The sequence below is a fragment of the Orbicella faveolata genome, unplaced genomic scaffold (genome assembly GCF_042242905.1).
Source record: "Orbicella faveolata isolate gen_17 unplaced genomic scaffold, um_ofav_v1 contig_35, whole genome shotgun sequence".
In the NCBI taxonomy this organism is placed as follows: domain Eukaryota; kingdom Metazoa; phylum Cnidaria; class Anthozoa; order Scleractinia; family Merulinidae; genus Orbicella; species Orbicella faveolata.
The window spans coordinates 22,352,885-22,370,611 of NW_028301564.1; the positions used below are offsets into that span (position 1 = coordinate 22,352,885).

At 39.6% G+C, this 17,727-nt stretch overlaps 1 protein-coding gene, 1 long non-coding RNA gene and 1 other non-coding gene across 4 annotated transcripts in view; 1 reads left to right on the top strand and 2 right to left on the bottom strand.

Annotated features, from left to right (window-relative positions):
* The window catches only part of LOC149103774 (uncharacterized), a 248,417-nt gene that overhangs the window by 21,963 nt on the left and 208,727 nt on the right, over window positions 1-17,727 (bottom strand). The gene's annotated exons all lie outside the window — the stretch shown is intronic.
* Window positions 1,133-1,205, top strand: Trnaa-ggc (transfer RNA alanine (anticodon GGC)). The gene has a single exon. It is a non-coding gene; the product is annotated as a tRNA-Ala (tRNA).
* Window positions 7,738-17,678, bottom strand: LOC110062016 (uncharacterized). Of its 2 annotated transcripts, none has more exons than XM_089272584.1 (6): window positions 17,195-17,678; window positions 14,621-14,706; window positions 10,869-13,770; window positions 10,019-10,252; window positions 9,207-9,618; window positions 7,738-8,700 (listed from the first exon to the last, which is right to left on the bottom strand). In XM_089272584.1, the coding sequence occupies exons 1-6, from the start codon at window positions 17,418-17,420 to the stop codon at window positions 8,631-8,633; spliced, it is 3,930 nt and encodes a 1,309-aa protein (XP_089128710.1). In that variant the 5' UTR covers window positions 17,421-17,678; the 3' UTR covers window positions 7,738-8,630. The 2 variants fall into 2 exon arrangements, with proteins under 2 accessions (XP_089128710.1, XP_089128709.1); XM_089272583.1 differs by having other exon boundaries at window positions 10,019-10,255.

Consider the following 17,727-nt stretch of genomic DNA (forward strand, 5'->3'; position numbering starts at 1 on the left):
CAGTTGAGAAAAATTTGGCTTATCAAAGTTTGTTGAATTTTTGCCACAAACACTCCATGCCCCTCTAAGGCCATTCAAAATGGAATTTTGAGCATAATTCATGCCATAAACAAACCAAATTGCTGACATGAAACCCTTATTCTGTATTTGGTGAGTGAAAATGAATTGTTAAAGCCAAATCAGTTTCATTGTTCAGAAATACTGTGATTCTTACCGTACATTTGCTCTTAAAAGACCAACATTTATCCTACAACAAAATGCGCAAGTTAACAACATACCGTGTCTAACGTAAGTAATTTAGGATTGAAGTGTGTAACAAGTTCACTAGCAGGTGTCCCCTCCCCACCCACTACCCCCCCCCCCTGTCACACACACGTAGAAAACCAGAAATCTACTTTCTAGGGAAAAGTTTGAGTAACGAAAGTGTTAGGTGAGATTAGGTGTTAGGTAGATTTTGAGATAATATAGGTAGATTTTGAGACAATATTAGGACTTCATAACGATGCGAAGCAGAGTCCATATGCGGGAAAACATTCTCTAGCATGGTGTCGTTATGAAGTCGTAATACTGTCTCAAAATCGAATGTATTTTTTATCGCGATTCATCTATTTTTGTAGAAAACAAAAAATGTTTAATCAATTAATCGAGCTTCAGAATACAACGATAAATCTGAGATAGGTTTCAAACTGGGTATAAGATTCCTAAAATTATGCTACCTCCATTTACGTACTAAAATAACTAATTATAACATAACTAAAGCAAAGTGCGCGCTCTGATTGGTTTATTTAGCGTCTACTATTTGCCCATGGGTGTACGCTGCTGACGTGTGTGCTAATGTTTACAAAGCGAATCTTTTGACTGACATTGTTTCCAAAGTAATGGCTGACGTTCTTCTGCCAGAAATGCGAAACTGTCTTCACAGTTGTCTGAAGATGAAACTTTATCGAGTTACTGGTGTGCAGTCGGTTGTCATGAATGAATTTTCGCGCGCTTGTTTTCTCTTGTCGTGTAAGACTACACGAACATTTTTTTTGTGATGTAGCTCAATAAAAGGACTTCTGACAGTGAAGAATGATCATCGCAGTTAATTTTCCAATTTAAGCAATTGGAAAGAAGAAGCCACAATGGGTGTGGCTTCATAGCTCAGTTGGTAGAGCATCGCACCGGCATCGCGGAGGTCACGGGTTCGAATCCCGTTGAAGCCCTGATTTTTTTCAGGCTTCTTCTTTCCAATTGCTTAAATTGGAAAATTAACTGCGATGATCATTCTTCACTGTCATCTACAACCGCAGTTCATATATGAATTATTTCATATAAACTTCACATCATTTCACTCCTCACGGGAAGATATGAACTCAATTAATTGACCTCGCTCCCAATGTGTGGCTTCATAGCTCAGTTGGTAGAGCATCGCACCGGTATCGCGGAGGTCACGGGTTCGAATCCCGTTGAAGCCCTGATTTTTTTCAGGCTTCTTCTTTCCAATTGCTTAAATTGGAAAATTAACTGCGATGATCATTCTTCACTGTCATCTACAACCGCAGTTCATATATGAATTATTTCATATAAACTTCACATCAAAAGGACTTCTGTTGTTCCAATGTCTCAGTGTTATATTAGAAAACAAATGGTAAACGCCATAGCGTGCACTATTGATTTATGAATGTTCTTGGGAGGTTTGCTAAACTCTCAAGAAGCTAGAGTCGCACTCGGCTATCGCCTCGTGCGACTCTTACGCTTCTTTCGTGCTTAGCAACCTCCCGCGTGCATCCATAACTCAATAGTGCACGCTATGGCGTTAACCATTTGTTAATTTTAAGGTGGCCGAACACAGTTTTCGCGCGCGCTTTTGCTGATGCAATCCAGCGTGCGCACAAGGATGGCAAAAAACAAACATGCCGTCAATAGAGCGATCATTTTATTTACTCAACACCCGCACTATCTGTGCAATTTTTCTCTATGATTGAACGCATTGTATTGATGGCTTTGGTTTTCTATTACAAAGATATGTTAGAGAAGGTAACGATGCAAAGAACCCAGCAATTCTCAGCTTTTTCTTTGTTACCGAAAGAACCCAGTTAAATGCAGTGCATGCGTAGTAAGTCAAAAGATTGCGATTGAATTAAAAATTGCACTCTCGGAAATACGCCTTTTTCTCGAGAACCACTCATTAGAATTTCACGAAATTTGGCACGAAAATACTTTAGGAAATAAGTGACTGGAGTATTGAAAATAATTGAACTTTAACAAAGGAAATTCTAGATATTCCAGTTAACCGTCAACAAAGGATAATTAAAGATCTCTCTGTTAAATTATTAGCAAAATGGTGTTAACTTGTGAGAATCGTTACAAGCTTGTTGCATGCAAATTATAAAGAAAATCTAATGACTAGATTTTCTACAAATAAACAAAACCGATGTGGAAGGTCTGTTTATATTTATTCATGTTGCCATGGCAACGGCATATACGTCAGCTTAACCATCAAAAAACCAAAGTTTGTGTTGTTAACTTGCTTGCTGCCATTTTTGACGGCCGAGGGATCCAGGGTTTTAGAGAAAAAGGTGAATAAAACACAGGTATCAAAAACTGTGTTCATCCACCTTAAGTAATTAAAAAATGTATCCAAATAATTTTTATAACCAAGAATTTTATCCATGAAACAAGGCAATTTCTCGCTTAAAATGTCAACTTCATCGAAAATCTTCGATGCAGCATGTTTGCAAAGATTTTTATTCGACGAAACCAGCAAATATAGGAAAACGGTAGAGTTTCAAGCTCGAATTGTGATTGCATGATAAGCGTCTGTACAGGTAAAGCTGAATGTAAACAAACAGAGCAAGCAGACGAAAACCAGCCTTCAAGTTATTCTTATCGCTAGCTGTTTTTGGTTCACGAGATTACTGCGATAAAATAACTGTACTTTTACCTGTCAAAGTTAGGATTTTAGTCAACCCTTTTGCCCTTTCTATGAACAATTTGTTGAATGTTAGTTTCTTTTCGCAAGAACCCAGTAAATTACATCGGGCGATCCTCGTCACAAACAAACAATTTGAGACGACAAAATCGTAAAATATCGTGGTCTCTGTTCAATAAAAAGAGTCCACTGGATCGCGATAAAAGCCATTTGTGCACGTGTATGATCCCTGACTGATATTTTGAATCACCTGTAGCTTTGGTATGACCAGGTCTTCCTCTTACCCCGGACGCACCTGACCCCTTGTACTTTTCCTTCAACCATTCAGTCATGTCTATCTCGCTGGACAACAAAGGAACCATTCCTGTTTCGTGCGCAGCCCATGATGTGGCACCGCACTGATCACTTCCCCCTCCAAAGGAACAAAGTGCCATTGTGAAATTACCCTCGAATTTCTTACATCTGACAAAACATACCCGCGAAACCGAAGAAGAATGGGAACTCGGTCCAGTCCCCACTCCCTCCTATGTCCAAAATGGCGGGCCAGTTGATACATCGTCTCAATGCAAGGCCTCGTTTGGTTATTGTATTTGCAACAAAAGCTCTTTGTTTTACTTTCTAGTTCTCCTAACTGTGCATTCCTTCTTGACGGATGGTTTCATTTACTCCGCTCAAAAGTACTCTGAAATAACGGGTCACATCGACACTATAAACTGCAGCTCGTACGTTTGTAATATATCTATGTATGCATGGTCATGCTCCTTTACTGGTGGGTATTTACAAGAACTATGCAGGCTGTTAACGGACATGGATTATATGCTAACGAATGTTTTTGTTAAGCTAACTTTATCTTGTAATCATAAAATATCAGACCTGAAAAAATATGGAGATTTTCCATGCTTGGAGAAACGGAAAAGAATTATGACTTGAAACTGAATATAAATCAATGAAAATTTCAAGCATCGTTCAAAAAGATCGTTATATCTAGGTAAGGTCTTCATCATTTGTGCTGTTTGATGGGTACTAAGTTTTGAAAGAAAACATTAACCCTTGTTTTGCTAAATCAGGGTGTTTGTTGTGCTAATCAAAGGCCTTTTAGGAGCAATTGTAAGGTAAGAATCACAGTATTTCTGAACAATGAAACTGATTTGGCTTTAACAATTCATTTTCACTCACCAAATACAGAATAAGGGTTTCATGTCAGCAATTTGGTTTGTTTATGGCATGAGTTGTGCTCAAAATTCCATTTTGAATGACCTTAGAGGGGCATGGAGTGTTTGTGGCAAAAATTCAACAAACTTTGATAAGCCAAATTTTTCTCAACTGATTCTGATAACTGGGTCACTAAAGTAAATAATGGTATAGGTACAGAAGTTATGCAAGAAGGCCGGTAGATACACTGAGTTTTTGAAAAATGGCAATTTTGGGTTGTAATTTTGACATCAATTTTTGCCAAACTCTAGCCCAAGGCTCCTCTCTGTCCAATACCTCGAGGACAAAGTTACATGTATGAAATGAAACCTCTATTATAGTAGAGTTCATGGTCAAATTCATTTGGAAGCACAGTTTACTAATTGGGTTCTATGGCACTTTCAAAATGTCCCCTGGAAGGCTGGGATTTTGGTGCTCAAAGAGCAAAAAATGAGACCCCCCTGAAACTCCAAAACTAAAAGTCAGAGAAGTGAGCCAAATTGGCTTTGGAAATATCTCATTGCACCCAACCTCTGTGCCAAGTTTCAGCCAAATCGGTTGACCACAACTTTTGGCCCCTGGAACACTTTCTCAGACAATGACACTTAAGTCATAATCTTGGTGCCAGTGAGGGCAACAAAGACTGGCTTATCAAGTGATGCACGAGTGGAACGCTGTGCAACAGTCTACAAGAGATGCAAATAGCCTGGATATATTTCAGAAGCTTGTGTAAACTATTTTATCAAATTTTCTTATTTTATTAACTCTATCTTAGAGTTATATTGTGTTTGAATACTTTTTTGTAACTTAAATTTTTAACTACTGTATCATTGTTATTATTATTATATTATTATTATCATTATTATTAATATTATTATTATTATTATTATTATACTATTATCAATCCGGATGATCGCTTCAAGCGTGAAACTCGAGTAACTGTAATTGCTATCTTAATTTAATTAAAAAAGCCTTGAATTGCAATATTAAATTAAGTGAACCACGGTTGTTGTTTCATTTTCACCAAATTTAACGAAGAATTTTCCAACCGTCAACAACAGCCCATTTACACCGATTATTTTGCAGGGATAAACGCGCTATTCGCACTATGTAAAAACGCCAGAAAGTCCTACTGTGGAAGTACGTGAGTGTAAATGATACCATGAATATCATTAACCAGTTACTATAGTCCAAGTTTAGCTACTTGTATATTCAGTACAAACATAGGACAGTGTATGCCTGGATCATAAACGCCACCAGGCTGAGGGATAAAACAAAATGAAGCATGGCTGATCAGTCTTCTGAATCGTTTTTATTGTTGCTCCCAGACAGCTTCAATTTCCACTTTCCACAATTAAAGTTTTTTTTAGCAGTAGTTTGAAGGGTAGACTTTAAATTAAATGCATTGATAACACTGACTTGCATTGCATTACCTTCAGTACATTGCAGAAGATTACTTCGTTAGTTACTTCTCGTTGCAGGAAACTAAAATACGTCTCATTACAGTTCATACATATGCATTTCTCCACATTATCATGGCATGGTCACTGCCATTCTTATCATTATCATTGCCTTTGTTGCCTCCTCATTGAATTCTTTTGTTATTTTTTTCCGTTTGTACGAACATTCATTCCCTTATCACCACGTTCTTTTCGTTTGTCCCACTTCCACCTAATCAATATTCTGTTAGGTTTTTTCGAATAATTTCGTTTTTATTTCAGTCCTTTTGTATGCAGTTTTCCAGTATATTTGTGCATTTCAATCGCAAAGTTACAGTACAGTCTTCTAGGCTCAATTTACCTTCTTCACCGCTTTTCTTTATCGTGTTCCTATATTTCATTTATTGTATTCGTTCGTAACTCGTTATTTTGTTTTATTTTCATAGCTTTCGCGGTTTTTCCCCGCACTTTATCGTTTAAATTGTACATGTCGTGGCTTCGATAAAGCACATGTAGCGTGTTCAACGTTTGACTACAATAGACTTTGCTAATAGTTCGTTTGGTGTCATCATCGTTATCGTTGCTATCATGCTATCAACTTCTTATCTGTTCAACAATTGCATCTACTAGCCCGGAATACACTCAAAATTTTGCCTGGGGGGGGGGGGGGGGGGGCGTGCGCGTGCAGGGGGGGTGGGCTGAAGGGTTCGAGGGATGACACGGGATACACTTTTTAGACCCACGCATAGTTCTCATCATCTGTGTATGTATGTATTGTGCATATTTGGTCAGCAAAGACAACAGAAAGTAAATAGCCGTACGGCAGGAAACACTAAGGACTTTAAGATACACTACGGCGAGGTGCTACTACGGCTACATTGGGATTAGGCTGACAACGGTGTTTTACCTGCCAAACTCAAATGATTAAGATTTTGCTGTACGGCAAGGGTATGTGCACTCTCTACGTGTCTTTACAAAAATGACTATTTTCAAGGAAACCAGAGATTATTCTACTTTCATACGAAACAGGCTTGATTGATGACAATGATTTCCTTCTCCTGTATCCGTCTTATATCTCCCAGAACTCAGATTTGCCTTTTAGAACTTGATAGATCCGCCTGTAATTCCAACCACAAAACAAAATATAAACTCTGATACTGAAAAAAAAGCTGGATTTCAACACGGACAGGTTGTTCGTACAACGATTACGTGATAAGCCCGAAAATACGAAACTTTCGATTATAGTAAAATACATTTTGAACAGTAATAAACAATTACAGCTCAGATTAGAACATACGCAGCTTTCTTATAAACGGCTGTTCGGCCCGATACTAATATGACTGAATTGATCCTCTCGCGGTAGGTGTTAAAATCGTTCAAATTTTCTGTACAAATGACAAAGAAACAATGATCTTAGAACTGATTTTTATGATTGAGAACTTTATCTTCAAACTAGCCTGTTCAAACAGTGAGAAAAGCGTTAAAATGAGAAGTAAACAGCAGGCTTATACTCACAAAGTGAAGAGTACGTGAGACCAGGCACTTTCTCGTAGTAGAAAGCAGGGCTACGGCGGGAAAGCCATACTGGTAGGCGCGTCATGACGTCACCGGAGGTGATCTTCACTATCTGCCACCGTACTACAGCCTAGCCGTACCGTATCTTAAAGTCCCTACTATGGCTCATGTTACAGATATCATAGATCTGCATCGACAAACTGCAAATCTGGGAGCTGCCCGTTATGAAACTTGTTCTTTTATTCCATACTCCACGATGTCACTCGATCTTACTTGGCCCTGATAAATGGAGCAGTAACTGTATTCAAATCTAGTTCACTGACAACGTAGGATTGGAATTCTTAACACATTTGGTTCCACTTGAAGCAAAAATAATATGCGAAAAGAGCTGATTACCAAAGGCGATGTGGGAATTGAAGCTGCTCCTTTCCTCAGAACTCAGTGCTCTAGGCCTGGGCCCACGTCACATTCTTTATATCACACTACATTCACCAGCAATTGCCATGTCCAATTTTATGCACGCCTTTCCATCATAACCTGGCGGCGGTATTTCTTGAGAGAGAGGCTTAGGTCAACTCGGAAATGGGCAATTGAAAGAGTATTATGAATTCAAATTGTAAACTTATTCGGCCGGAACTAGAGGTAATGATAAAAATTAAAAATAATGATAAGACTTAATTGGGTAAAAAAGAAATACATTTAATTGTCACCTAGTAGTTTACATTGTGGCCCTTGCTAAGTAAAAATTACAAAGCTGAAAATTAGAATAGGAACAACTGCAACTTACCTCGAGATTAAAAAGTTCTCTGGATTAAATACTATAATGTTCTACCGAGAAATTGTTCGATAACTATCTAGTTACAAATGTTTATTAAACTTATATACTCTATTGATTCACCGTGTCTCATTGCTTAAAGTATTCCAAAGTCTTGCTCTACTAACATTGCGTTGAAGCTATTGGTCTTGACTTGTTTTCTGAGGAGATGAAATAGATACTATATACGGCAAACGCTACGGATGGTGGTAGATCGTCAAAAATTTTTCGAACCAAGTCCTCTTTTACTAACTGACTTCTAAAGAAAATGAATGTAACTGATCCTTTTATTTTTCAGTATGATCATGATCCATTTCGTGATCCTCGCCTCCGAAATCGAACAGTAATACAGCAGGACTCCAGGTCCGCTGCTTCCACCACTGCTGAGCTATGCTGAGTTTTTTAACAAAGTGTCGCACACTAGTATTTACCAAAATAAATTTTACAAATGGTATTAATCAAGCCATCACTAAACACAATGAAAACCTACTGGATTAATGACATATGTTGGACACCCCAGGCGTATTTGCGTTCCCAAACTCTTAATTATATTTCAAAACAAATTAGTTATTGTTGATTAGATTGTACTAAGTCTTCGGCAACTAATTAATTTATAATAATTAATTTGGTGTCAGCTCTTTCATCAATGTAGTTAATGCCATAAGTGTGGTGTCAATAAAATGATTAAAAATATATAGTTATTTAAAAAAGAGGATCAACATTGAAAATGTTCAGTGATATTGTGACATTGACGCTCTTATTGAAATCCTTTAGCAGCTAGTTGCTTTCTTACTCTTGACAAATATCCATGGTCTGGGTAGCCGTTTCTGCAATATTCAAAGAGTGAAGTTTGCATGAGTCTCAAAACTAACTTGTAAAGTACATTATATATCTCAAACCCATTCGAAGAAACACGACGACAAAGTTTATACGACTCGCAAAATAATGAAGTTAAAGGTCTTATTTACACTCCCCCCCCCCCCCTAGTATTGTCATGAGGACTAACCCGTATGTAATACGGAATAGTAAAGTAATCACAATATATAACTTAATTAATTGCGAGGTGGTTTTTCCGCGTATTTACAGGGTGATGACAACCCCATCCCATCTCCTTAAAGTTTTTTCGTAATCGTAAAAGGCGACTTCCTGAATCCTTCAGTAACTGTGCATTCATTCAAATTCTGATGAGTTAACATTTTCTTCAAATCATTTGATAACACTATAATAAAAACCGCTTTTTGACCTGTTGTTTAGGTGGAGTTTTGCCGACATCAAGAGGCTATAGGACTTTACCACAAAACTATTACGAAATGTTATCTATGAAGCTGCTTACCTTGCATTACTTTCTGCTGATGTCTTCAGTTCGACGCCATTTAGTGCGACTTGGGCTGGTGGATCTGAAGCAGACCTTGAAACAGTGAACACCAGGCGAGCGTCAAAAGCTTTCCGTAATGACTTTAAAATCTGCTTGCCTTCCTGTGTGTCAGGGAGGTACGCAATGCAAGACATTCCTTTGTACATTTCGCCGGGGCTTGGGTGCTCCGAACTCTGTACACCATCGTAGAAAGTGAAAGTCACGACAACTGTGCCACAGCCTTCAAATCCAGGAAGACTATCTTCGTACCTTTTCCACATTATTTGACCCGGGGGCTGGTTTGCTTTTAAGACATCTGGGTAAGCTGTCCATTGAAGACCGCCTTTTTGGTCTATATCAGAGCTTGGGTCAGAAACTGAGGTATGGAGATCTGTGGAAACAAGAATCTCTAACCTATACCTCAAATACCCATAGTATGAAACATTACAAAGGAAGTAGCCGAGAGTTACAAGGCAGTGAAGCAAAATGTGTACGAAAATATAGACGAGAAAGAGAAAAACAAAGATTAATAAGAGTATTATACGGATGTATAATACTATATCACTGATTTCTGTAAAATGTTAAGTCTACAGACTTGGCCGGGTGTTTAGTCGTCGTTTAGTCACATTTGTCAGTAACAACAACAACAACAACAACAACAACAACAGTCTTTATTCAGACTATTGAGATGCAAAAAGAACGGTAAGACAAAAAACTTAAGGTGAGCCAGTATAAAAAAAAAAAAACACTGGCTCAGAAAGAGAGAAAGAGGTGTGTGGCTGGCCAAGTACCTTTGGTGTCGAGTTCAGCTGTATCATTGTGTGCCGCGTTGTATGCTCCTTCAGAAACTGTCAGCTCATAGGAATCCACGCAAACAGGACAATTATTACTGAAAGTGAACGCCTTGAGAAGGCAGTCGTCGCAAAACTTGTGTTGCACGCAAACATTTGGATGAATAAGGTCTGGATGATCCACAGTGTCCTGGCAAAGGGCGCACAAGAAGGCAGCTGGTAGCTCAGTCGAAACTACTGTAAAAGAATGGAGCGATTAGTGATGTCCACAATAGACGGAAGTTATTAATTACTACAGTGACACGAAGTATGCGAAAATAGCTTGTAAATGACTTCGCTTTCGTATACTCAGCAAATAAATTTATACATATTAAGTATTTTCAAAAGTTTAAGATAGCCAAAGTTAGACTTTAAACTGCAGCATATACATTAAACATCTATATTACGTACAAGGGAAATTGAAACTTTGCCGATGACTGTTGTAAAGTTTCATACTCCACCAAATCTAGAGAAGGCTGATAGAGCGGCTTTTACTTGTTATTGGTCTTGCGTTGCTACGCTACACGATTGGCTCCAAAATCTCTCCCCACATTTTCATCCAATCAGACGTAAAACCAAAACCTTGCTCGCGAACGTTTTCTCACGCTTTGAGTCAGCTGTATACATTTACTTTGAGTTTTGATTGGTCCACTGGATTGCCTATGTCGTGTGCGATTGGCCAGAGTGATAACGTTGGTTTTGGTTTAACGACACTCCATTTAAATCCGCTCTAAAGTGCTATCATTTTACTCATCTACTAAAAAAAAATATAACATATTATTTGTGTTTGTAGCGTGATGGTCGTCATTACCTTTTCTCTTGTCCCCATTAAAGTAGTTATCCACAAGCGCCGGGTCGATTTCCTCTTTCTTTCCGTCTGTCTCTTTGAAATCGCATCTCTTATCATGAGTCGACTTCCTTTTGTCTCCTTTGCCTGCGGCTGCAGGTTCCATTTTGGACTGAAGGTTTTCATTTATATCTTCCTGGGAATTTCTCTCTGTTATCATCTGTTTCTCGTTTGACGTTGTTATAGACACAAGATGCTCATTAGAGTTACTTTCCCTCTGCTTAAAGGGTAAAACACTTTTCTTGCCTTGGCCTTCTGCTTTGTCAATGTTTCCATTCCTTTCATGCTCAATGTGTAGACCCTGGACACCTAGCCGAAGGTCGGCACTTAAAAGAGCCTCGACAGTGGGTGAAGTCACGAAAAGGTCATTATCCATTCTTAACAAAGAAGAATTTAAACTGTGAGCATCTGTTGTCTCATGCGCACGACTTTGAAATGGATCGAGATTTTGGGTGTCTTTCAAGCTACTCTGAAAATGGCTAGTTTCACTTCCAGGAATTCCTTTGCCTTGTTCTTTCGTAGTTGAAAAGGGCGAGGGTTTAGGCTGTTGAATTTCCGGTGTCACCGCCTTTGTAATTTTTAGGGCTGATAATTTTTCCAGCAATTCACTGGTTTCAGCTACCTTTCGATTTCGTTCTTCAAAATTTTCCTGGTCCACTTTCAAGTTGAACTCCTTCACCAACTTCCTGCCTGAGTTATTCTGCGCAGTTACTCGTTTTGCGACCTCTTCTACAAGCGCAACTGTGGCTGTCGATGTCACTTCCAGTATCTCAAACACGCTTGCCTCTGAATTGTCGGTACTTTCTGTAACGCTACTTGAAATGACCGTGGTAGTGTTTTCGTGACATTGCCTTGAGTTATTCAAAGAAGCGTCTTTCATCTCTCCGTTAACAACAGGCAGAATTGCTGCGCTATCAGGCTGAGGTTTGAGTTGAGAGGACGCGCCTGCTTCGATCTTGGGGTCGCAAGTAAGAATCTGCGCATTCTCTGTATTTGGAAAAGAACCTTTTACAGGTGATGAAGTTGCCTTCTGAATTTGCTCCACGGATTTTTCAGGGGCAATTGACGAATCGACGCCTTCATCACATTTGGGTCGACTTCTTCCCGTGCGTTGGTATTTTGGAATTACGTCTTCCCCTCCAAGCTCGCTCTTTGATGGTGTCATCTTAAAATATGGTTCATCACCTCGAAAGGAAAAAAACGACAGTTCTTTTGCAAAAGCATTCATAGTGGCGTCATCTTCACATACTATACGAATGTCATTGATTCCAGTGTGCATGGGGCCAACTTTGTCACTGAACTTGGCAATGACACGAGTAATAACCTCTACAGAGACCTCAAGGGGAATAAAATTCCCATCTTGCCCTAATGGTGGAAGAGCAACCGATCTGTGTCTATATCCTGATGCCAGTACCAGTCCCTCGGTAAGATGTCGGTGGATCTGACGTTTATATGCTCTTTGGTTTTCGTCGTCTCTGATCCAAGGTGGCAGAACTGTATGAAGGACGCCTCTGCATGGTAAGTTCCCACATGAAGTGAAGAATGTAGCACCGTATTGCAGTGGACATTCAGCTTTAGCGATGTTGTGGCATTCTTCTTTTATGACAGAGCCTCCTCTCTCCAGAATCAGTTGAGGTACTCCTTCCTTGTAAGAAAGAGTTGGGTTGGCAGGACTAAGAAGAACGTCTACGTCGCTGCTGGTTATGTCTCCTATCTGCAACAATACTGTGATACCTGTGGATGTGATGTACTTTAAAGAGTTCACATCTGTGGTGTATTCGCCAAGCCCTTTGGATAACGACTGGTCAGATTTGGAGCTCTCCAGATGAGAGCATGACTGGTTTTCTTGATCAGAAGCTTCGTTTAAAACTGGTACAATCAAAGTTGTTTTATCGGCGTCGCAACTTCTATTAGACTGTAGACTAGACTGTAGGTCTTCACAATTAACATTTTTATCGGGTAGTCCAGCAGGACGCTTTCGGTTAGGTTGCGTAGGTCTATCAGTTTTTCCTTTGCTGCTTTCAAGGGGCATCTCCTGCATTTTGACTGATGTCAACAGATTCTTAACATCTCCTTGGTCTTGGTCTTGGTCTTGGTCTTCTCCTTGGTCTTCTGGTCTTGTTCCATTACCGCTTGTGTTTCCAATTGCAGAGACCCGTGAAGGCGGTGAAGCATTATCATCGACTCCTGTCTTGAGATGTCCGCCTCCACTTGTTTTCTCTGTGCTGTTCTCAAGAAATACAAATTGCTTCTTTGAGGATGGAGTTACTGGCGTGGGTCGACTTATACCTTCGCTTTGTGATTCTTTTTCATCTTCGATTCGCTTTTTCCTATCATTTCTTGTGTTCGAGGCATCACTAGTGATATCGGATTGATCCAACTTCTTGGCATTCTCACTTACCCTCATTCTCTCGTTTTCTACTAGACCGTGCGGGTTGCCATGGCTTTCATTCCGTTCTACCTGACTTTCGTTTGGTATCGAACGATTGTTGTATTTTCGTCCTGAGGCCTTGTCGATCATCTCCTCTGATTGGCAAATAGAAGGTGTGCGAAGACTGGTTGACCCTGTAGAAACTTTGCTGCTTACCATGGACTCTCTTGTAGTTGTCATGTCTCTTACCAATGGCCTTCTACCGTCTTTTGGGGTACGCTCGCTTTTGTGCTTCTTTGTCTCTTCCAAATGACAGATTAATAACTCACGTACTGTCTTTAGCTGGTCAAATGTTCCAGATACTACAAATCCGTCAAATATCTCCTTCCAATCAACTTTTGTTTCGGCGTGGATTGTTCGTAGAATCCCTTCCAAGCTGGAGAAACTTACCCCCAAGGAAAGGGGATCAAGACGACCGGCCACCTTGCCAAAAACCTTAAAATACATCGCAATCGTTTTAGTCAGCATGAAAGTTTATATAATTATACGGGCGGAAGGGTTGAAGAAAGAGAAGGTAATCAGCTTGGGGAGCGGAGATTCTATAAGCCTAAGGAAGCGGTAAAAGGGGGGAAAACACGTGCGACATTGACATATGTGTAATATTGAAAGCTGAAAAGCGGCGAGAGCCAATTGAGAAGGTACGGAAGGCGGAAAGGGTAGATGCCTTCAGAAACACCATTTCCCAAAGACAAAATTGAAGTAGTGATACGTGGCGCAGGGTGTAATCATCGATCAACATAAGTGATGCGCAAGAAACTGGTTGTCAGGGTACCTCATTCTGAAGAGGAACAGAAGATCACCAAAGGGAGCGTGGATTTAAATCCCCCGGGTGAGACTCCCATATAAAAAGGACGGGGGTGTTCGTCGTGCCTTTTAGAGGTTAAAAAAGTGGTTTTGGTACCTTTTAGGGTGTTCAGCCCCAAAAAGTCTAAAGCGAAAGCTTTTGTTGCATCTTTGACTTAAGGGTATTCAGCCGAAAAAATATGACAGGAGTAAATTGTTGTTCTAGAATTGATACCTCTAAGGGGTAAAAGCAGGATCTTGGAACCTCATTGTTTTTTTTTTTTTTGAAAATCTCCGACGAGCACTCTCGTACTTTCTATATGAGAGTCCCGAGAGTTCAAATCTCACATAGGTTTCGGCTTTTTCGTTTTATCTACATGTATAGGGTCCTGTTTTCCACATTGACTAGGCTAACGTTCAGTGGACATAATCGACTTAACTCATATCATGAACCGCACAGATAAGAAGTGTACATTGGGAATGATAGACGACCAATTGTTACCTGATCTGTATGTAAACTTTGATGCCGCTCAAGTGTAACCAGGGCACCGTCAATCTCATGCCTCCTGTCTAAAACGGATTCAGCAACTGTAGAGGCGGTCAATATAACACCATGTCATCAAAAGGTATTATTGTTAGGATATATACGTCACTATAAAAGGCCAAGTGATGTGGGCAACATTTTCTTTCGACTTTATTGTTACGCAAAATATCACGACCTATGTGGCGGCAACATGTTGCATGGATTAGACAGAAGTTCACCTTTTTGCAACATGCTGCTACAACTTGAAGCTTGGCTGGTAATACGCATACTGACCTTTTGCAACGTACAATGCAACAATGTTGAGCGACGTAATATGAGAGAAAATTTTGCCCGTATCACTTGGACTTAAAACAGCACCCGGAATATCCTGCAGTCTATCTTATGACACTACCAAAGTATGATTTCACACATGGTCCATGTTTAACCGTAATTAGGCCAGACGTTAACGGTTAGCCTGAATATCCGCCGCCTCCCTGGTCAGTCGCGAGATCTCGCGAGAGTCCCAAATCGATGGCAACCAGAGCGGAGATATGCGTTCTAGATGATTAACAGCCGTAATGAATATAATTTGAAAAAAAAAACAAAACAAAAAAAAAACAAAGAAAGAAATGACGTTTATAGCACTAGCTCTTCCTTGAAATATGGTGTTTGCTCCAGAATGTGATACTTACTCGTCAACCGAATACACCACATTTTTAGATCGTATTTATGCTTCTGTCCTCTCATTCATGATAAATTGCGTCATAACATTGTCAAAGTGGCTGTGGAACCACTGAGCATCAGGCGACTCGTTCCGCAGTAAACTTTGGAAATGTTATGACGAATTTTATCATCGATAAGAGGACAGACGCGTACATTGTCAAAGTGGCTGTGGAACCACTGAGCATCAGGCGACTGGTTCCGCAGTAGCTTTGGAAATGTTATGACGAATTTTATCATCGATAAGGGGACAGACGCGTAAAAAACTGACTCCAATTTGTTTTTTACAATAAAAAGACCCAAAATGGTCAAATGCCGGGAATAAATGAGGTGATAGACGGCCTAAACTTGCCGTAAACAAAGACAAGTGAATTTTATTTGAAATGCCGCGAACAGTGTCAATAGCTTTTCTCACTTATTGATTGGCTACTTAAAAAAGTCAATAAAATCTCATTGGTTAAAAAGTGGACAGTTTGACAGCTGAAAGTTGAACTTCAAAACTTGCATAAATTAAAATGTCATCCGTCTGTACTCTTATTGATGATAAAAATGAGCTAATCAGCGCGCGAGAAATTAGACAGTTATTGTAAAAATACCTTTTTACCTTAAGCGGTTTGTTTTCCCTTTATAGGCCATGGGATATTATTTAGAGAATTGTACTTTTATAGATCTATCTAAAAATTAGTCATTGACATACACGCGACTATCTAAGAATTTGAAAGCGAGAATTCTCAAGAGTATTCATCGCATTATCTGAAATGAAGCAGCAAACCGCCGAAGCTAAAAAGGTCTATTACATGTCAACTGGAAGAGGTGTCTGAAGTTCACACTAGAATCCCTAAGTTGTAACGTGCATGAAGGACCATTACGCGAGTTTGTAACCGCTCTATGTGCCAATGTTGCACATAGAGTCGTCGCTTCACAAGGAACGTACATTTAGCGAAATTTCTTTTGTTTCCAGTGCCTTTTGGAAAACGGTACCAAATTCTATGCTTCCTTGTGAAATGTTTACGAAGTATTGTTTCTTGAACTGGGAACTCTTTTGATTCTTTCGGGGTGTGCTTTGTATTGTGGATCTTGTCGATCATTAAAAAACGTTTCCGGCTCTGTTCAACTGTGTTTTCGGTTCATTTAGCGGCCTGGCATTTTCCAACTGGCTCATGGGGAAAAATGTTCAGTGAACAGTAACAAAACAGATGGATGCTACTTCCGGTCAGAATTAATTTGCATTTCAAATTCTCTTAGCTAAAAGTAGGTGCTGTGTAATCTAACGGTTTTAATTAGAGATCATGATCAGCAAGAAGATATTACTGAGAGTGAAAGTTGATGTCTCCAGAGCCACCTTTTCCTGGTGTCGAGGCCCCGCCGGCCGAAAGGAACAACTGGCTCTGGGGAAGGGAAGACATTGCCTATCCAATTTCGCCAAGTTCCGTGTTCGCTCGCCATGTAAATATCGACGATGTCAACATAAAAGGTTTCAACGAGTTTGATACGAAGCAAATAAAAGCATCGAATCAATCAATACTTTTGAGTTAATTTATCACTTTCACACTCAAGAGAATTGTAGACGAGGGTTCTCCAATTTAACTTCGTAAGTAGCTGTGAAATACGACGAATAGTACTAGACGACGAATATTCGTAAATCTCATACACACCGCATAGGGATGCAACCAGCCGCATTGTGAAAATACGACTGCACTTATTCTATTGGAGTTTTATAATCCATCTATAGAAATTTCAATAAACTTCCCTTCAAACTCTACTAAGCGACTGGTTTCTGACAAAATCATTTGAAACACGGTATATGACACAGATTCAACAGTTTCTACCAACCTTCTAACTTTTCAAACGTAACAACTGCAACACCTTCGCCGAACAACCGAACTCCTTCGACTTCACCTCCACCATTCCTTTTCTTCTGAAAATGAATAATTATCGTTTCTTCCCTTGTCGAAGGCGAGAGGTTTCTAACGATAACACTGTTGGAAGGGATGTCTTGATTAACTGCACTCCATTGCGGCTGCATGTTTCTCGCACTGACACGAAATGCGTTTGTCATGTTGGCATAATCCGCACCGTTTACAACATACAAGAAAACTGAGCTTCTGAATCTATTTTTTCCCTTCGTATAGAAAAATGTTAATTTCTTAGAATCCCCAGTAATGATTCCCGGAATAAGCAATACCTAAGGGATGGGTAGGAAGGGGATTAAATGCAGGCATCATTTCTCTCTAGTAAACGACTCTTCAAAACAGCGAAATAAAGGTATGGCGAGTACGCTAGTGGGTTGAATCATCAGCAAAGGTATTCGAGTTCCGACGTAAACGATTTTTAATTTAATTTTATGTTGTCAATCTTTTCCCGTC